Below are 22,252 nucleotides of genomic sequence, written 5' to 3' on the forward strand. Positions count from 1 at the left end.
TAACACTTCCTCAGTATTTTCCCTAAATGAATCATGACAAGGAAGACAAACACATAACTATAACTATTTAATAAGTATTACTAGTGAGACAGAAACAAAAAGGAACATGAGAAATACAAAGAAAGGACTTTAATTCTTTGTCCTTGAAGAAGCAAGGCAAGGTTCAAAGCTATGTAGACAGTGGAGCTGATACTTGAGCTAGGCCGTAGGAGGCTGCTAGGTAGCTGGAGCAGGTAAGAGGCCTTAGAGGGAAAGAGACAGTCCTGGAGACAGAATGCATAGAGCCTATTCAGAGCACAGCAAGTTCGCTCATGAGCTAGAGTGACAGTAAACACAGGGACAGCTAGAGAAAAACTGAGTGTGGACCAGGCTGTGAAAGGCTTTGTAACATGTAAGTAGTTTACACCTGAGTTCATAAGCAGTGAGGATCCATGAAAATAAGAGACAAATTTCCTAGGTGCAGCTAAGAAATCATTTTTATATAATTAAATATCTGACAAAATAGAGACCAAAGAAAGCAACAAATCATTAGAATTACAATCAACCGAAAATCATTTAAAAACTAATATATAGTGTCTCTAAGATGAAAGGTAAAGTATGGTTCAATTAATCGAGACACAATATGCAGACAAATTTTCAGAAATATAACCATTTTGTAAATTAAAGCATACATGTAAATTTTGAAACATAATAGAGGTACTTTTTGATATTAGGCAATGGACACCTAAAATACCTGTAAATATTTGTAAATTTTGTCCTAAAATTTGCTAGATGAATTTTTACCTATGCGCCTATAGTTAGTATTTTAAAAGCAAAACCAAATTTGGTTTCCAAAGATTGGAAGTTTAACCAAAGTTCTATTAAAAAAAAAACTTAATAGGTCGAGTGCAGTGGCTCACGCCTGTAATCCCAGCACTTTGGGAGGCCGAGGTGGGCAGATCACAAAGTCAGGAGATCGAGACCATCCTGGCTAACAAAGTGAAATCCCATCTCTACTAAAAATACAAAAAAATTAGCCAGGCAAGGTGGCGGGCGCCTGTAGTCCCAGCTACTCAGGAGGCTGAGGCAGGAAAAAGGTGTGAACCCCGGGGGGCAGAGCCTGCAGTGAGCCGAGATCGCACCACTGCACTCTAGCGTGGGCGACAGAGCAAGACTCTGTCTTTAAAAAAAAAAAAAAAAAACTTAATAAAACAACAATTTGAGTGATAAACATACAAAACATATTCTTCTTCTATTTCTAAATGCTACCTCACAATATAAAAGACAATCAAATTTAAACACATTTATTTAATAAACAAAATGATTTATAATTAAATACTTACTGTTGGCTTCACTAGCAACTGACCCATCACTGTGAACATACGAGAAAGGCCAACTGGTGTACACACTGCAGAAATAAGATCACCAAAAGACAGAAAGCGACATTATAGACCTTGGAGAAAGAGATAAACAACTAGACCGTAAAAATAAGGGAAATTCAAAGATTATCATTTTAAGAACATTCTTCTCTCCAACTGAGATTGTCAGTGTTTTTTCAGAGGACTCTTCACCATCATCAATAAAGAAGCTAGAGGGACCATGTGAGCAGGATAGGTGTAATTAGTTATGAAAGACATGTGACAACAAAAAAAGGCTTAGAATAATATTCCAGATTCTAGCAGTTGAATAATAATAAATACTTTTGCTTAAAATAAAGAAAGATTAGCAAAGAACAGGTTAAATTTCAAGTATTAATAGGACTGAGAAACAAACAAGAATATCTAAAGGTGACAACCATAGTCTTAAGTCCTTTAAACTACGTTTATCTACTTATCCCTGAGATAGGCTGTGATGCTTCAAGTAAAACAAAACAAACTTTTAAAAAACCACAAACTTATCATACATAATTCTACCATTTCCATTTAAAAGGAGAATCTAGCATTATGACAGGTATGGGGGTGAGGCTACGGCATGTATGTATGAGTGTGCACATGGTTTGTGTGTCAGTGTATGTAAGTATGACTGTGTATGAGTGTGTGAAAGTGTGTGAGTGTGTGTGTGTGTGTGTGTGTCCGTCTGTCTCACTCTACAACCCAGTAGAAGAGGCTTTCCTTACAGAACAATAAAAGCATCTTATTATTTCAAAGTTTCCATTTATCAAAATTTATTTTGAATAAAAATTAAGGCGAACTCAAAAAAATCTCCAAATAGTTAAGAAATCTCATCAGAAAACTTCCCTGAATTTTCCAGAATAAGGACAACTCTACTTTTCTCTTAATATTAAGTCTGAAAAATACTTACAGAGAAGTAACAAACATCCCATCAATGATATACAGGAATATAAATAGGGTAGATAGAACTCCCAGAGATCTATTAAAAAAAGTAAATATATTTTAATAAATCCAAAATACTGCACATTAAGATACAGTCAGTCTATCTTACAATAAGATACAGGCTGACTATACCTCATGTAAACATTGTAATTGCCTATTTGAGTTTATTAAGCCATATAATTTCTAAATTGTACAATAAAAATATCTAAAATAGAAAACCAAGAAGTAACCCTTTAGCAAAACCTGTTTGGAGGGAGAAAAAATGTCTCCACGGAATTTGAAGAACAGAAACCAATTAACAACAACAACAACAAAAAATCTGAAAAGCTGCTTACTTGTTCTTCACATATAAAAGAAATAAAACTTCATTTTTAGATAAAGATATCTAAAGATTTCTTAATTCTGTAAATTAACATCAAACATCTTTGTTAACTACACAAAGATTTAAATGTTTTTAAAATTGAGTGTGTAATTATATCCCAAACTATAGTTTCCAGTAAGGAAACTGGTTAAAACAAGGAAATCCATACCATATAAAGATTCCATGCTTGCGGCATCGTTGTCAATGAGTGCTGAAGCTACCCACACTATCCCAAGAATGAGTAACGCAAGAAGAAGAAGCATGACCAAAGTCTCTAAAATGCGGGCTCGGATTCCCTGAAAAATAGAGTAGAAATATAATTTTAGTATTTTACTTCATTTCATGAACAATAAGGTTTCTGCCTATATGAAAGCATAAAATAATCCCTTGGAAGGAGAGGAAATTTATATTTATTAACAGGAAAAAAACACTAAGTACTTATGGTTTACAATGTTTAGACTGACTTTTCAAAATTATGGAAAATATTATTAAGCTTGAATAAAACACAAAAAAAATTCTTCATAAAAAACATCTGCAGAACCATTTTTAACAATTACTTTCCTAACACTTTCCACTAACAAAGCAGATTAATGAATTTCTATCCCTGATTCTAATCAAGGGAATAGAAGGCTAATTATGGCACAGAGCCAAACAGTTCAGTGAGCACTGAACTTGGTGCGCCACAATGCTCCGAGCTGCTGGAGAGCGCCGGCTCTCTCTAGCATGGACTCTGGTGCTCCTCACAGCCTCCGGAGCCCTCTACTGTGCCGCTGAAGAACTGTCCATTGTAATCCAGCATTATAAACTATAGAGATACTGCTTTTACCAATTCTATATGATGCTTTTCTTCACATTATATAGAATTTTCATTAATCCATGCGACAAGAATATAATAATATAATCATTATGCACAACTTTGTTTTAAATGTAAAACAAATTCTGACTTCAGGACCAAACTAAAGGCCAGACTTTTAAAACTTAAAAACTGCAGGATAAGACAAAAAAAGAAACCGCTTTTACTCCCAAAAAATCATCCAATGATTGAATTTGCACCTATAAGTTAAAGAATCATATTGATATTTTGTACTGCAATGCACTAACCTACAATTATCTAACACAACCAACAAAATTATAAATACATCCATATTTCTCAATAAATTATGTAATCTCATTCCACATTTAACATAAAAATATGAGTTATAAAATTCCAAAACATACACTTATTTCAATTGTGTCCTAAGTATTACTTTCTAGTTTCTGAATTGCAGGAATAGGATGCACTAAAATCATGGCACCCCAGTTCTTCAAATTCAATAGAAAGGAAAGAAAACGTCCTAAAAGCATGGAGAAGTATACCTAGCCCTAAATGATTACCTCTGAGGTGAAGTGACTTTTTCTTACTAGTCCTTCAACAATATCGCAGACTTACCACAAGTCTGCATTTGGCAAGTTTAAAACACTTCCTCAAATCTGAGAGTCAGCTCACCTGAAGTGTTCATAGCACGGGAGGCCAGTGAACCAGAATGAATTAGGCTTGTATTTTAACACATGAGATCTCATAGTAAGTAGCTATTAATCACAGGAGATGAAATGTGAATAGTCACAAAACACACTACTACTTTACTGAAGAGTCCTTTGAACTTCCACTTCACAACTTTCAAACTATTTAAGATGCTGATACGGTTTGCCTGTGTCCCCACCCAAATCTCATCTCGAATTGTAATTCCCATAATCCCCATGTGTCGTGGGAAGGACCCAGTGGGAGGTAATTGAATCATAGGGGTGGTTTCCCCCATGCTGTTCTCATGATATTGAGTGAGTTCTCATGAAATCTGATGGTTTTATAAGCGTCTGGCATGTCCCCCGCTGGCACTCATTCTCTCCCCTGCCACCCTGTGAAGAGGTGCCTTCTGCCATGATTGTAAGTTTCCTGAGGCATCCCCAGCCATGTCGAACTGAGAGTGAATTAAACCTCTTTTCTTTATAAATTACCCAGTCTCAGGTATTTCTTCATAGCAGTGTGAGACAGAAAACAGACTAATACAGATACCAAAACATAATCTACCACCTTTAACAATGACTTCTCTCTTCCTTTCTTCCTCCTCCCCTCCTTTTCTCTCTTTCTAAAATCCGTTTTATTACACATTAAATATTTTGTGGAAGGTCTATCAATAAACAGACAAAAGGAGATAAAATTATATCTTGCACATTTATGCAGATTTGTTCTAGCGTTTGTGTTACACTCTCTCAATCCTGTCTTTCCCTGCCTCCAAGCAGCCCCTATGAAATACATGAACTAAAGAGTAGGGCTCCCAACACAAACAACACATGCATCATACCTGTAATATACATGAGCTAATAAACAGCGCTAATAGTGTCCGAAGTGTTACAATATATGAACTACACAGTGCTAGCTCCTTGGAACCATTTAAAACCCACTGTCCAAAAGAAGTTGTAATTGTTATGTTAAATAATTTTAACACTGTAACAATAATTTTTAGGATGATAATCAATGTTGGGAAATCAATCACCATAAAATTTACAGACTTCCTCTGATATTCTGGTAAGAACTATTTCTTAGTAATTAAACTTGTTTTCTTCAAGTATGTACCTGTGTGCTGGGAGACAATGCTCCATGGCTCTCTCACATTTCTGTGCATCTCACAAGCAGAGGCAGGGACAGACCTTATTTGGAACTGTCTTCTTAAGGTTGTACAGCAGATGGCCTTGGGATTTAGAGATAGTGTATCTCTGAAGCAAAGGACAGGTTTGTTTACTGTCTGGTAGCACAATATTCACCTCCAAGCAAAGGTTAGACAGAGTTGCTTGCAGCCCGATATAAATATGGTGGGTTCCCTAGCTGTGATACAGGCCCACTGTGGGGCTTGGGGTCAAGGGGAACTGGCACCAAAAGGAAGCTTGTGCACTCGGTTATGTGCTGTGCATAACCAAGTCCTTTGTCTCTGACCCAGACATCTCAGGTTTACAACTAGCATCCATCAAACTCGGAGACTAACTTGTTAGTTTGCAAGCAGAATAGAATCTCAGACTTTTCACAGTTCTTGACGGTTTTTGGTGACAAGGATAGGGGACTAATAGATGGCTTTCTGGAAAAGAAAGAGGAGGGGCCCATGCAGATTGGCTTAAGGGATATAAGAAGACTCCTGGGATCTATTAATAGCAGTGAGTGTGCTCACCCAAGTGGTGGGCAAGCAGGAGGAGCAGGGACCCCAAGCAGTCCTAGCTGCTGGTAACAGTCTGCAGGCTGAGGTAGGTAGTGAGGCTAAGCCCACTGCTGGCTAGGTTGTCACTCCCTCTCCTCTGAGCGGAAGCATGAAGGAATGTCATCATGATGGTGTTAACAGTGAGCCCTGCAACACCAGATAAAAGGTCCTGTGGGTACAGCTGCTATTTCAAGGAGTCCCAAAGCTGAATAAACAGTGTCAGGAATGAGGCTGTAGACCTATGCTTAAACTGATGTCATTACAAATTTGGTTGAGCCATGAGTAGCCACTAGCCACTCAAAATGAAAGGCGCCTTGCTTAACGGTGTGGGCCAGTCGCTTTTACCATACTCATTCAACTGTCCTCCCCCAACTCTGACCTCAGATGCTTAGGAAAAAAGATGATGGGGTGAAGTGGGGGCCTCCCTGTCCTTCAGGGGTGTAAAAGCTGTACAGACCCCCCTGAGCATGCAGGGGAACTTTAGGAAGCAGAGGGACTCAAACTCCCGGCTCTGCTGAGTACAGGAGCCCACGTCACCATCCTACCTGGTCCTTCACAAAGGACTGTGAGGTGACTGCACAGAATTGTTGGTGAACAATGACAAATTTTTTCTAAATAAAGAGAAATATAAATAACGATATATATAGTTATAAACTAAAATGCAATGCCAAAAAATATTTTTCAAAGAGAAGTCATTTAATAATTTTTTATTATCTTATACATTAAGAAGTAGACATTCAGATGAGAAAAAAAGAGTTAAAGAAAAAATTTCATTTTAAATAGGGGTCATTTAAAATGATAATATTTCACTTTTTACTGACAGTAGAGAAATTAAAGTTAAATAATGCTACTAAAAACTTAAGGTTACCACTAATCTTACTAGTATCAAAATAATAAAACTAGTAACAGTAATAGTAACTAGTATCAAAAGTAATATTACTAAGATACTAGAAAACAGAACAAAAATGTAATAGTTAATATAGTAAAAAATAGAAAACCAAGTTTAGCAAAATATTAACATAACAAAATATATAAAATACGAAAACAGGAAACGACAAAAACCAAATATATCTACTATAACTATATATGCAAATTAGGTCAAAAAACACAATTAACTGTCTAAGACCTATCAAAACGAAAGTGATACTAAAAAAAAGTGAAAATGATTAAAAATTATTGTTTAATTTTTTTAAAATGCACAGGAGTCTGGTTTAAATACAGAAGAATGCAAAACAAAAAACATTAAATGGGATAAAGTAGGACATTTTATATTGAAGAAATTTACTATCCACTATATTATTATGTTCTATTTCTTTAGATTAACTGGTGAGTACATAGCACTTCATTGTTATTATTCTTTATACAATATTTAAATAAATAGAAAACCAGGCTGGGCACAGTGGCTCACGCCTGTAATCCCAGCACTTTGGGCGGCCAAGGCGGATGGATCACTTGAGGTCAGGAGTTCAAGACCAGCATGGTGAAAGCCCATCTCTACTAAAAACACAAAGATTAGCTGGGCGTGATGGTGGGCACCTATAATCCCAGCTACTTGGGAGGCTGAGGCAGGAGAATCGCTTGAACCTGGGAGGCGGAGGTTGCATTGCAGTGAGCCAAGACTGCACCACTACACTCCAGCCTGGGCAACAGAGCGACTCAGTCTCAAAAAAAACCAAAAAAGTAAATAAATAAATAAAACAGAAAACCTTTATTCATTATATCTAGCATGTTTATGCAAATTTAATAAGAAATTCACTTAGAATTTTAAAAATAAAAAATTCCTAAGTATGCCTCCATTGTGATGGGCTGCCACTACTCAGTGAATACCATCAGCTTCTGATGTAGCCAAAGGTCAGAGAGCCCAGCCTCGACATTAGGAGGGCTCAGGGGATTGAGGGCCTAACTGGGTGGTTTGGCTTCAGCAGTGGATTAGGAAATAGGGTGCCACTTTTTCACATGAAACCTTGATGCCAGGTAGCGCCAGGCAGGTTGCGCTCTAGGAGAGACCATTTTTATTTGGCTAGGAGGCCTGTTAAGCCTCTTCCATTTTACTGGACATGGAATCTAAGTTGTTCCACCCCAGAAGAGGGATGCCAGGCTAGAGAGTCACATGGCCCCACAGGTTGGGCAATCCATTTCAGCAAGAGCTGAGCAGCAGATTCACAGCTGTCCTTTCTCAGGAGTCTGCTCGGAGGCAGTGGCAGGCAGGAGAGGCACCTGCTATTTTAGGAAATGGCCTCCTGGAGTACTTGTGAGCTATTAAGTCTCTCACAAAAGCTGGGATATTAGCTTCTCCTCCTGGGGCCCTATACTGTTTATATTGGGCCAAAGGGAGGGCACAGTCCCTGAGGCCAAGCTTGCATAGTATGATCATGTAAAACACAAATACCAATTTAATATAGAGTCAGCAGTGCAAGCTACACCACAAATGGAATAAGCCCAAAGACCCTACTCAAAAAGTCACCTGATGCCAGGCTCAGTAGCTCACACCTGTAATCCCAGTGCTTTAGGAAGTTGAGGCACCACTCATTTCAGGACTGAGACTCCTTGACTCAGCAGCCACACCCATAATGCCTTCTGACTGGAGCTGGGGGCTTACTGCCCTGGTGTCATACCAACATTCCTTCCTCTTACAACAGGAGAGGAGTGAACGACAGCCAAAGCACCATTCAAACTCATTACAGGTAGGAGTAATGTAATTACCAGGGGCCCTTCCTCCTCCGCCTCCATCTCACCACTGAGTTGAGCACATCCACCACCAGATCTGAAGAGTCTTTTCATATCATTAAACCTGGAATATAAGGTTCTTGTTCTTCCTCTGCACCATCCAATCTCATTGCCAAAACTGTCAGGTCTGGGGTCTGGTTCTATCCTTACAAATTAATAAGTTAGCCTGTTACTGTTAATGGATGCTGGCAGGAGACACAAGACTCCTGGATCAGAAGCCAAGGATTTTATTACTCCAGTACAGCAAGAGGCATGAGTGCCAGCATGTCATTTCCCCTTCTCCCAAGTCTTAGGGATGGATGTTGCACATGCGACAGATCTGTGCAGCAGCTAAAGAACAGTGAGCGTGGGGAATCCACTGTTTTCATAGCACGCGGTAATAAGCCAGGCTGCTCTGTGGCCCAGAGGGAGCCATCATAGTTTGCTCAGAAGAAACACAACCCTAACAAATGGCCCAGGTAAAGAGCAGTCAAGACCTCACAGTCTTGGCACACCCAGAAAGAAAATGCAGGAATGCTTAGGGCCCATGCAGACCGCCTCTCTTGACACACCACTCTATCAGTCTGTGACTGCACAAGAATGAAAAAATATTAACAATGATACACAGAATCTGAAAAATAATAACAAGGTTGATTTAATAAACCTAAAGTAATCCCTTATAGGGAATATACCTCTATTTCAATCACTAAAGGAAAATTTACAAAAATGAATTTGAAATTAAACTACAAAAAGTATGTCTTTTTTTTTAAGATGAGATCTCACTATGTTTCCCAGGCTGGTCTCTAACTCCTAGGCTCAAGTGATCCTCCCATCTCAGCCCCCTGAGTAGCTGGGATTACAAGTGCGCACCACCCTGCCCAGCAAAATATATCAAGTTCTAAACCTCATCAGAACTACTGCATTAACAACAGAGAATAAGTCAAAATATCTGAATGCAAAAAATTAACAACAAAGCTTACATTAAAATACACTAATGCAATCACAGGCTAACTAAAAAGTAACAAAACAAGAATACTTTATAAAAACATAAGAAGTGTAGAAAATCTGTATTCAGATGCTCAAATAAATGAGTTTTATTATGAAAGAAAAAATAAAAATAAAGCACTCAACTCAAGAATTTGTAAAAGGAACAACAAAATAAATCCTAGCAAACCACAATACAGGAAGAAATAGGCCAGGCACAATGGCTCATGCTTGTAATCCTAATACTTTTAAAGGGGGAGGCAGGAGGATCATTTGAGCCCAGAAGTTCAAGATCAGCCTGTGCAACATAGCAAGACCTTATCTCTAACAAAAATTTTAAAATGAGATGGGCATGGCAGCACGCACCTGTAGTCCCAGCTACTTGGGAGGCTGAAGTGGGAAGATCACTTGAGCCCAGGAGTTTGAGGTTACAGTGAGCTATGATTGCACTAGTGCACTCTAACCTGGGCAACAGAGTGAAATCCTGTCTCAGAAACAAATAAATAAAACAAAATACAACAGGAAATTAAAATGAGTATAATAAAAAAGAGCAAAAAAGTAGGAAAAAATAAATCAAAGAATTCAGAATTCAAAAGAATTCTGATAAATGTCTAGCTAGAAAAATCAAGAAAATAAAGTAGCAAAAACACATTAGAAATAAGAAAAAAATGTAATCAAGACATAAGATTTTAAAAAGAATACCAAGTATAACTGTCAATAAATGGGAAAACAAATGACTTGAGGAACTAGAAAAACAAGAGCAAACCAACCCCAAAGCTAGCAGAAGACAAGAAATAACCAAAATCAGAGCTGATCTGAATGATATAGAGACACAAAAAACCATATGAAAGATCAATGAAACCAGGAGTTGATTCTTTGAAAGAACAAATAAGGTAGATAGACTGCTAGCTAGACTAATAAAGATAAAAAGAAGATCCAAATAATCACAATCAGAAATGACAAAGAGGGCATTACCACTGACTCCACAGAAATACAAAAAACCATCAGGGACTATTATGAACACTTCCATGCACACAAACTAGAAAACTTACAAGAAATGGATAAACATACAAACATTCGGGGAAACATACAACCTCCCAAGACTGAACCAGGAAGAAATTCAAACCCTGAACAGATGAATAATGAGTTCTGAAACTGAGTCTGTAATAAAAAGCCAACTGACTAGAAAACGCTCAGGATCAGACAAATTCATGACCGAATCCTATCAAATATTTAAAGAACAGCTGGTACCATTCCTACTGAAACTATTCCAAAAATTTAAAAATAAAGGACACCTCCCTAACTCATTCTATGAGGCCAGCATCATTCTGATACCAAAACCTGGCTAAGACACAAAAAGAAAAAGAAAACTTCACACCAATATTCTTGATAAACATAGATGCAAAATCCTCAACAAAATACTAGCAAACCAAATCCAGCAGCACATCAAAAAGCTAATCCACCATGATCAGGTAGGCTTTATCCCTGGGATGGAAGGTTGGTTCAACACACTCAAATCAATAAATGTGATTCATCAAATAAACAAAACTAAAAACAAAAACCACATGATCAGCCAGGCGTGGTGGCTCACGTCTGTAATCCCAGCACTTTGGGAGGCTGAGGCAGGTGGATCACGAGGTCAGAGGTTCAAGACCAGCCTGACCAACATGGTGAAACCCCATCTCTACTAAAGATATAAAAATTAGCCAGGCATGGTAGCACAAGCCTGTAATCCCAGCTACTCAGGAGGCTGAGGCAGGAGAATCACTTGAACCTGGGAGGCAGAGGTTACAGTGAGCCAAGATCACACCACTGCACTCCAGCCTGGGTAACAGAGCAAGACTCCATCTCAAAAAGAAAACCACATGATCATCTCAACAGATGCAGAAAAAGCTTTCTATAAAATTCAACATCCCTTCATGTTAAAAACTCTCAACAAACTAGTCTTTGAAGGAACATATCTGAAAATAATAAGAGCCATCTTTGACAAACCCACAGCCAACATCATACGGAACAGGCAAAAGCTGGAAGCATAGCCCCTTGAGAACCGTAACAAGACAAGTACGCCCATTCTCACCACTCCTATTCAGCATATTACTGGGAAGTCCTGGCCAGAGCAATCTGGCAAGAGAAAGAAATAAAAGGCTGGGTGTGGTGGCTCACACCTGTAATCCCAACACTTTGGGAGGCCGAGCTGGGTGGATCACCTGAGGTCAGGCGTTTGAGACCAGCCTGACCAACACAGTGAAACCCTGCATCTACTAAAAATAAAAAAATTAGCTGGGCGTGGTGGCAGGCACCTGTAGTCCCAACTACTAGGGAGACTGAGGCAGGAGAATAGCTTGAACCCGGGAGGCAGAGGTTGCAGCAAGCCGAGATTGCGCCACTGCACTGCAGCCTGGACGACAAAAAACGAAAAGAGAAGAGAGGAGGCAGGGAGGGGAGGGGAGGGGAAGGGAGGGGAGAGGAGAGGCATTCATATAGGAAGAGAGGAAGTCAAATTATCTCTGTTTGCAGACGATATAATTTTATACCTAGAAAATCCCACAGTCTCTGCCCAAAAGCTGCTGGATCTAATAAACAATGCCAGCAAAGTTTCAGGATATAAAATCCATGTACAAAAATCAGTAGCACTTCCATACACCAATAACATCCAAGAATGGCCACAAAAAAAATAAAACAAATAAAATAAAATAAAAACCTAGAAATACAGATAGTCAGGGAGGTGAAAGGTCTCTACAACAACAATTACAAAACACTGCTCAAGGAAATCAGAGATGACACAAAGAAATGCAAAAACATTCCACGTTCATGGATAGGAAGAATCATTGCTAAAATGGCCATACTGCCCAAAGCAATTTACAGATTCAATGCTATTCCTATCAAACTACCAATGACATTCTTCACAGAATTAAAAAAAAATACTCTAAAATTCATATGGGATCAAAAGAGCCCATATAGTCAAAGCAATCCTAAGCAAGAAGAACAAAGCTGGAGGTGTCACACTACCCAACTTCAAACTATACTACAAGGCTACAGTAACCAAAAGAGCACGGTACTGGTATAAAAACAGACACATAGATCAATGGAACACATAGATCAATAGAGGGCCCAGAAATAAGGCCACACACCTACAACCAACTGATCATCAACAAAGTCGACAAAAACAAGCAAAGGGGAAAGGACTCCCTCTTCAATAAATGGTGCTGGGATAACTAGCCAGCCATATGCAGAAGACTGAAACTGGATCCCTTCCTTACACCATATACAAAAATCGATTCAAGATGGATTAAAGACTTAAATGTAAAACCTAAAACCGTTAAAAACCCTGGAAAAAAAACTTAGGAAATACCATTCTAAACAGAGGCCCTGGCAAAGATTTCATGATGAAGACACCAAAAGTAACTAAAACAGAAACAAAAATTGACAAATGGGACCTAATTAAACTAAACAGCTTCTGCACAGCAAGGAACAAGCAAACAAACAAACAAACAAACAAACAGAGTAAACAACAAGCTAAAGAATGGGAGAAAATATTTGCAAACTATGCATCTGACAAAGGTCTAATGTCCAGAATCTATAAGGAACTTAAACACATTAATAAGCAACAAACAACCACACTAAAAAGTGGGCAAAGAACAGGAAGAGACACTTTTCAAAAAAAGAAATACATGTGGCCAAGAAGCACATGAAAAAAATGCAACAACACTAATCATTAGAGAAATGCAAATCAAAACCACAATGAGACAAAATCTCATACCAGTCAGAATGGCTATTATTAAAAAGTCAAAAAAACGACAGATGCTAGTGAGGTTGCAGAGAAAAGGGAATCCTCAGGTACTGCTGGTGGGAATATAAATTAGTTCAGCCATGTGGAAAGCAGTGTGGCGACTTCTCAAAGAACTTAAAACAGAACTACCATTTAATCCAGCAATCCCATTATTGTGTATATACTCAAAGGAATATAAATGATTCTAACATAAAGATATATGCACTCATATGTTCACTGCAGCACTATTCACAATAGCAAAGGCATGGAATAACCTAAATGCTCATCAAGGGCAGAGTGAATAAAGAACATATGGTACATATACATCATAGAATACTATGCAGCCATAAAAACAAATGAGATCAGCCAGCTGCGACAGCTCACACCTGTAATCCCAGCACTTTGGGAGGCTGAGGTGGGGAGATCATCTGAGGTCAGGAGTTCGGGACCAGCCTGGCCAACATGGTGAAACCTCATCTCTACTAAAAATACACAAATTAGCCGGGCATGGTGGTGGGCACCTGTAGTCCCACCTACTCGGGAGGCTGAGGCAGGAGAATCACTTGGACCTGGGAGGTGAAGGTTGCAGTGAGCCAAGATTGTGCCACCGCATTCCAGCCTGGGTGACAAGAGCGAGACTCCATCTCAAAAAAAAGGAATGAGATCATGTCTTTTGCAGCAACATGGATGGAGCTGGAGGCCATTGTCCTAAGCGAACTAATGCAGGGATAGAAATCCAAACACTGCATGTTCTCCCCTGTAAGTGGGAGCTAAACATTGAGTATACATGGACAAAAAGAAGGGAACAACAGACACTGGGGCCTACTTGAAGGTGGATGGTGGGACAAGGGGAAGGATCTACCTATCTATCAGGTACTATGCTTAAAACCCGGGTGACGAAGACAAGCACAGTAGCTCACGCCTGTAATCCCAGCACGCTGGGAAGCCCAGGTGGGCAGATCACTTGAGGTCAGTAGTTCAAGACCAGCCTGGCCAACATGGAGAAACTCCGTCTCTACTGCAAATTCAAAAATTAGGTGGGTGTGGTGGCACACGCCTGTAATCCCAGCTACTCAGGAGGCTGAGACAGGAGAATCACTTGAACCTGGGAGAAGGAGGTTGCAATGAGCCGAGGTCAAGCCACTGCAATCCAGCCTGGGTGACAAAGTAAGACTATGTCTCAAAAAAAAATAAAAAATGAAGATCTTCCTAAATAATTTTACCAAATATTTTAAAAGATCACACATGCACACATATATTTACAAACTAAACAACCTCCACCTCTAATTGTAAAAAAACAGATGAATGAATTATTTTACTTCCATAGCATAAGACATTATCTTAAATCATGGGGGATGTTCATAATATAACCTCACTGCATGCACAGTATGACCTATTTTAAAAAACACATTTAGAAAAAATATGTGAACATATATAATTAACAGTCTTATCTCTAGAATTACAATTATAGGGAATAATTCTTCCATTATACTTTATGCTTTTCTGGTTTTTTCTGAATTTTTTAGAGTGAGTGTGTATGACTTATGTAATAAGAGTACAAACTAATGTTCTTTTTAATTTTTTCTTAAGAAGTAACTTCCAAGAGACTGGAACCCAAAAAAGCTTTTAAAAAATATATCTGATTTCAGTTTATGAGACATACTAGGCTGGTTAAGAGCCCCGATGCCAGAAGTAAATTGCTTGGGTCCAAATCCTGTTTCCACTACCGTATAACCTTGGGCAAATTACTAAGCTTTGCTGTGCCTCAGTTTCCTCCCATGTGAGATGAGGATATGAATAGCACCCCTATCTTATAGGGTTGTTATAAAGATCGAATGAGTATTATATATATATGAGTTATATATATTATATATGTAAAGTATACATATTTTATATTTTTATATATGTAAATTATATATATTTTATATACATATATGCTTAGGACAATATCTGGCTCTTAGTAAACACAATGTAATGGTTCACTATAATGACTCAAATTATTACCTTTGTCTCTGAAATTTCCAAGGCTTGGGAGTTCACATATCATTTGCGTTTCTAAATTAAATTTATGCCACCTTCTAATGCCATCCTATCACCCTCTTCCCAACTTTGTTCCCTACCATCTACAAACCTATAAGAAGCAGTCCCATCTTTCTCGATGATATGAGCACCTGGTTCACAAGTACTTCTTATCACATCCCCTGCCCTCATAAGTAACATCCTAGCTCATCACCTCAATTCCAGTGAGCTTCATTCCTATTCTACTGTAGCCACCCACACATGCATTGATCCTATTCCACCATCTCTCAGGCTCACCTCTAAGAACTCCAACTTTGAAACTGCCCTCTTAGTCCATAATTTCCTATCTTTTCCTGTCCCCTCAGTGCCCTAGCCTAGCTCTGCCTCCACATCCTCAGAACTTTCACTCCCTTGTTCCCTCCTAATCCTTCCAATCAGTCTTCTCTTCCCCGGCCTCAATCCCATGGTTCACTAGTGAATTTTAATGATGAGCCAGTATCAACAATATTCTGGAGCTCCTTGAACCTTTGGCTTCCACCAGACCAGCTTCAACAATCCCCTGGCGCCTACTCCTTGATTCCAAGCCCTGTCAAAAAAAGTTTGTATTATACAATCATGAGAAAGTTTTACTACGACATTCCAAAGTGGGCCTTCAATGCTACTTGGCAATCTTTATACTGATCTCTGGCTGACTTTAGCAATTTTCACAACTTTTTTTTTTTTTTGGTTTTGAGATGGAATCTCGCCTGTCGCCCAGGCTGGAGTGCAGTGGCACGATCTCAGCTCACCGCAAGCTCCACCTCCTGGGTTCACGCAATTCTCCCGCCTCAGCCTCCTGAGTAGGTGGGACTACAGGCGCCCGCCACCACACCCAGCTAATATTATCTTTGTATTTTTAGTAGAGATGGGGTTTCACGGTGTTAACCAGGATGGTCTCGATCTCCTGACCTCATGATCTGCCCACCTCGGCCTCCCAAAGTGCTGGGATTACAGGCGTCAGTCACCACACCTAGCCTTTCACAACATTTTTAAAACTGTTTTCCTTTCTTTTTTATCTATAATCTCATCCTCTTCTTCCTTCCAACTACAATTGACTTTCCTCTACCTCAGTAGGACACAGCTGAGTGGGGTCTGTGAGTCCCTCACCTTCCCTCCTCTACACCTTAGCTTCTGTTTCCATTTCTATTTCTTTCATTCTATAAAAGAAAATACCTTGAATCCCTTTTCTCCTGTGGCCCAATCTCAGATGTTCATCTTCTCACATGTCATATCAGTGCTTCTCAAATGTCAACCTGCATCATAATTACCAAGGGGCTTGCCAATTCCTGAGCATCAGCCGCAAAGTGGTAACTCAGTTGATTCTGATGAAGACAGTTCACAGATATACTGCTCAGTTTTTTCCTAAGTGATCTGGCCTCTTCCAATAGCCAACAACTCTGAAGTTTATATCTTTAGTCCAAATCTTACTGCTGTGGCCAAGAACCATATACACCAACTGCCATCTTTCATTAGACATCTCACCAGTACCTTAAACTTAATTCTAAGACCAAACTCATCATTTTATTCTCTATCTCTGCTCCTCCTTCAATATCACATACCTGAAAACATGACATCATTACCCACTTTGTTGTTTATACCAGATACTTTGGAAACACCCTTGTCACCTACCTTTCCTGCTGAACCCCATACCCTACCCCCACCATACACCCTGAGCCTCGGTCCAGTCAAACACCAAGTGCTTCTGATTCTACTGTGTAATTACAACTCAAATTCATCCCTTCTTTTCCTACTGCCACCATACCCATCCAAGACGATGATTTTTCTATTATAGATACACAAATAATAACAAGAACTGTCTGAAATACATACTCACATGTTTAAGCAGTCAATTCAGAAACATTTAGCCAAAAGAACTCTCTGTAGTCAAATCATATAAATTGTTCAAAAAGTAATTTCAAATTAGTCAATATTTCTTTTGAAAGTCAGTAAATAACTCACAAAAAGAAATCTGCTCATTTCTAGTTATCGATCTACATTGAAAGAGTAAATCAACAATACTAATAGAAAAGGCTGCCATGGTACAAGCCATCAAAATTATTTAATATGATTATGCTTGTCCTATGAAATACTAAGATAACTGATATAGTAAGAAAGAGCTGTTATTCTGACTTAATCCACTAGGAGGCTAGGATAGTTAAGTTTTCCCTTTTGTTAATTTTATTTTCTTTCTGTGATTAAATGAGCCAAAACCTGTCCAACTTAAAATCAATTAAATACCACATGCGTGAGCTTTGGATAAACCTTTTAAAAAGATAAATATGTTCATTAAATGCAATGTGGTAAATTTTTTACCTTCAAAAACTTTGAGCTAGAGAGAAGGGAGATGATGAGACTATAAATAGTCAGAAATTTCATTTGTTAATTCAGCTTCCACTAGTAAATATACAAGTACTAAAAATCTGTAAGCTGTTATCACTATCTTTCTTGAGATCATAAAAATATTACCAAGCTTCAAGAACACAGCCTTTATGGCATGCCATGTGTGACATTTTTAGACTTTTGGATGCCATTCTGAATGCAAAGTAATGAAAAGCATTGTGAGCACTTTTATCACCACCATTAATCACCAGCAGCACAGCATATAAGCAAAAAATATGCCGACTGCTCATTTTTCCATTAAGGGTCAGAATCAGGAGCTAGAAAGCCCCAAGGGGAAGCTTCCTATCAACTCCATTCTTGCATATACTGAGCTAAAAGATGTACCAGATGTCAGAATAACTTATTAAAATGCCCTTCAAACAACAAAGTGGCAAAACACTGTAAACAAGGAAGAAGGTCTTCATTGTTCTTCTTAGTGAAAAAAGTCTCCTGAATACAAGATGACAGGACTATAAGAACTTCTATTTATTATCAATAACTGTACTTCCTTCACCTAGTTTTGAATGCTTAGATTATGTCATATATCACCAGGATTTCATGAACTTCACAATATTTTTATTTCCCAGTATGAACACTTATCCTGCCATCCCCCACAAAAAAACCGGTAAATTTAAATTACTATAGCGAAACTCCTTCCTTCTGATTAAAATTGCAGTATAATAAGCACTCAGTGTATTAGAAACACCACTGAAATTAAGTACTTTTCTGCCAATGAAACATGAGTTGTTTTGAGTAAGCTATAGAATTAATCACATTATTTCATACCAGCATTTTTTGAAATTACAACAACCTCAATATTATAAAAGGTTAAATTAGATGAAATAGATTAGTAAAGACTAAACACTTGTAGACACATAGATTTCTTTTAGATTTAAATGGGAACTAAATGGATAGTCTACTACACTCAAATGGTTATGATATAATTGCTTCTTGGAATTTCTGTGCTGGTCAATTATACATTTAATTCACATCAATGAAGTGAAAATTACAATGTACTTACAAAAGCTCTATGGAGAAGCTGTCATGTTTCTATGGTGATGAACATTTAAACAAGGTTTTGCCTGGACATCTTGCCCTCCTGTAAGGGATGTAAAAACCACTTCATACACTATGTCTCTACCCATTAGGAAGCCTGGGAAAACTTCTACATTCACAGAACATTTAAAATAAATATCAAGCTATTGTTTTCACTTAAAAAAAAGGGTCTCTCAGTAACATTAAAATAAGGTTTGCTCAGCATGGCATCAAGATTGCACCAAACATATACACAGTCATCGGGGGAAGATCAGCAGAAGCACTAATAAAGAACAGAAAATAAAAGCAGGTATTAATTATTTTATTTTAAGCCATGAAAAAACTACAAACAAGCATCTCTAGAGAGTGTCAAACATTTCTGCCTTTGCTCCCAAGTAATCATTAAGAGTATACACGAAAAAGCTTTGGTCTCACGTCAAAGAAAACGGCTTTGTGAAAAGCTTTGTTAAGCTCTATAGTAAAACACTGAAATGTTTTTTAATATTAATATGCTATGCAGTCTATTTTATATACAAATAATGTGGTCTACACAAGATGAAAAAATTAAAACTATAAGATGCTCAAGCTGTTAAAGCTGGACAAAAAGAAAGTGCTTGAGGTAAGTTAAAAACACTAGTATTGCTAGTTCTTTGAATTAACATCTCAAGCTGTTAAAGCTGGACAAAAGAAAAGTGCTTGGGGTAAGTTAAAATAAAAACACTAACATTGCTAGTTCATTTAATTAAGATCTCCATTGCATTAAAATTTGTAGGCAGAAATTTCCCATGATATTAGACAAGTAAAAATCCTCCAGATTACAAATAAATTAATACAAGTTTTCAATATGTAAATGAAAGAACTGAATTATAACAAGACTATGGCAACTAGATATCAAAATTTTTAAACATAATTCTGAATTTGGGAAAAAATATTTCTTAGTATACCAAATCACATCAAATAATTCACTGGTTCACTAGTAAGGCTCTTTTCTTCTATTTTTGTTCTAATAATTCTTCAGTTCAAAATTCATAGAAAAGAAGAAATGAGAACTAACACTTGCAGAGCTCCTACTAGTTGCTTTATACGTGCTTACTGAATCTTTGCAATATATTAAAAGGTAAATTTGATTACACATAACAAAGTTCACACTCAAAAGACTGAAATAATTTGCCTGCATGCCAGAATTCACTTTCAGTTCAGGTCTGTCAGCCCTCAGGGTCCTGTGCTTTCCACCCCTACCCTTCACCCCCACCTCCCCAGTGACAGAAATAAGTCACAAAAGACAACACCACATGGAAATGAGGAAGTGGGGGAGAATGCTTAAAACAACCAAGACAAACCTATGATTTTAGTAAAGGACCTAAAAGCTTGTTTTACTGGAACATTAATTTTCAGTTCCATAAAAGCAAGCTCATACTAAAGTCAAATGCTCAGTCTTGTAAGAAACCTGTAATGCAGTAGACCATCTTAGCCAATATCCACTTTCATTTCATGAAACACTCAGGCACAAACTCCAACAAAGATACAACAAAAGAAAGATCATTAGGGTTATTACTTATTTTATTATTACAGTGAAACATAAAAGATATTAAGGTTTAAAATATACTAAAAAGCAATGCCACGTGACAATTTAGGTAATAACATCATATTGCTTATGTGGCAAATAATACTTTACACAAAAAGCACTAGAAATTCCAAAACACCACAGAAGATCCTTTATGACAGTGAACAAAATAAGAAAGATGTACATGAAAGCTTCCGGCTGCCTGCTCTCACTCCAGACTAGTCCCCGTTAGCTCCTTTGGGCCCTTCTCTCCCAGGTTTCCACATTTCCTCCATCTCTCAATAAATAATAGCTACTTTGGGTGGGCAGGTATGAGTGCAGATGCATACATACATATTAGTATTTTATTAATATATTTATATATTTTTCCATTGAAAATCAGCAAGTTGGCATTTGGTTTTATGTATCAGCCTCTGTTTAGCTAATGTGAGCTGATCATCAAGGGATAAATCACCCTTTTCCCTTTCTATTTTAAAATAAAAGTTTACTATTTAGCTTTACATGTCTATGAAATATCCATGGATATACCACCCAACTAGAATAAACATTACCGTGATCATCCTCCCAACCAAGCCAACCTTCTGCACCAGCCTACCCACAGGTACCCACAAAACACTGCCATGTTTATCACCTATTTTCTGCACCAGCCTACCCACAGGTACCCACAAAACACTGCCATGTTTATCACCTATTTTCTGCACCAGCCTACCCACAGGTACCCACAAAACACTGCCATGTTTATCACCTATTTGCGTTTTTTAAAATTGTGGTAAAATATGCATAACGTAAAATTCACCACCTAACCATTTTTAAGTGTACAGTTCAGTGGCATTACTACATTCACACTGTTATGGTACCATCACCACCACCCAGCTCCAGAATTCTTTTCATATTCACCAACTGAAACTCTGTACCCATTAAACAATAACTTCCCCCCAATACACAATCCCTGGCAACCACTATGCTACTTTCTGTTTCTATAAATTTGATAATGCTATATGTATCTCATTTAAGGAGAATCATATAGAATGTGTCCTTTTGTGACTGGACTGTTTAACTTAGCAAGGTTCATCCACGTTGTAGCATGTGTCATAATTTCCTTCTTTAGGACTGAATAATACTTCACTGTATGGATATACCACGTGTGGTTTACTCATTATTCATCATACACAGTTGGATTGCTTCCACCCTTTAGGTATTGTGAATAATGCTGCTATGAACATGGGTGTACATGTATGTGTTGGAGTTCCTGCCTTCAATTCTTTTGGATGTATATCCAGAAGTGGAATTGCTGGATCAGATGGTAATTCCATTTTTAATTTTTTAAGAAATCACCATATTGTTTTCCACACCAGCTGTTCCATTTTACATTTCCACCAACAATGCACAATATTTCCAATTCCTCCACATCCTTACCAATGCTTACTGTTTTCTGGGGTTTGCTAGTAGTCATCCTACTAGGAGGTATGAAGTGGTATCTCATTGTAGTTTTTTTTGTTTGTTTGTTTGTTTTTGAAACAGGGTCTCACTTTGTCATCTAGGCTGGAGTGCAGTGGTACAATCTCAGCTCCTTGCAACCTCCACCTCCCAGGTTCAAGCGATTCTCCTGCCTCAGCTACCCAAGTAGCTGGGATTACAGGCACACGCCACCAGGCCCAGCTAATTTTTGTATTTTTACTAGAGACAGGGTTTTGCCATATTGGTCGGGCTGGTCTCAAACTCTTGGCCTCAAGTGATCCTCCTGCCTCAGCTTCCCAAAATGGAGGGATTACAGGAATGAGCCACTGGGCCTAGCCTCATTGTAGTTTTGATCTGCATTTCCCTAGTGATTAGTGATGTTGATCATCTTTTCATGTGCTT

General features: G+C 38.1%; 1 protein-coding gene across 11 annotated transcripts in view; it reads right to left on the reverse strand.

Annotated features, from left to right (window-relative positions):
• Positions 1-22,252, reverse strand: part of LMBR1 (limb development membrane protein 1) — a 208,915-nt gene that overhangs the window by 78,444 nt on the left and 108,219 nt on the right. For 9 of the 11 annotated variants that reach the window (XM_054493923.2, XM_054493930.2, XM_054493924.2 and 6 more), the window contains 3 exons: positions 2,843-2,969; positions 2,281-2,349; positions 1,323-1,387 (listed from right to left, as the gene is read on the reverse strand). In XM_054493923.2, coding sequence (XP_054349898.1) covers positions 1,323-1,387; positions 2,281-2,349; positions 2,843-2,969 — 261 coding nt within the window. Of the gene's footprint in view, positions 1-1,322; positions 1,388-2,280; positions 2,350-2,842; positions 2,970-5,284; positions 5,420-18,814; positions 18,893-22,252 lie in introns of those variants that run through there. The other 2 variants (XM_054493927.2, XM_054493926.1) reach the window with 2 other exon arrangements.

The sequence above is a fragment of the Pongo pygmaeus genome, chromosome 6, assembly GCF_028885625.2.
Source record: "Pongo pygmaeus isolate AG05252 chromosome 6, NHGRI_mPonPyg2-v2.0_pri, whole genome shotgun sequence".
NCBI classification, from domain to species: Eukaryota; Metazoa; Chordata; class Mammalia; order Primates; family Hominidae; genus Pongo; species Pongo pygmaeus.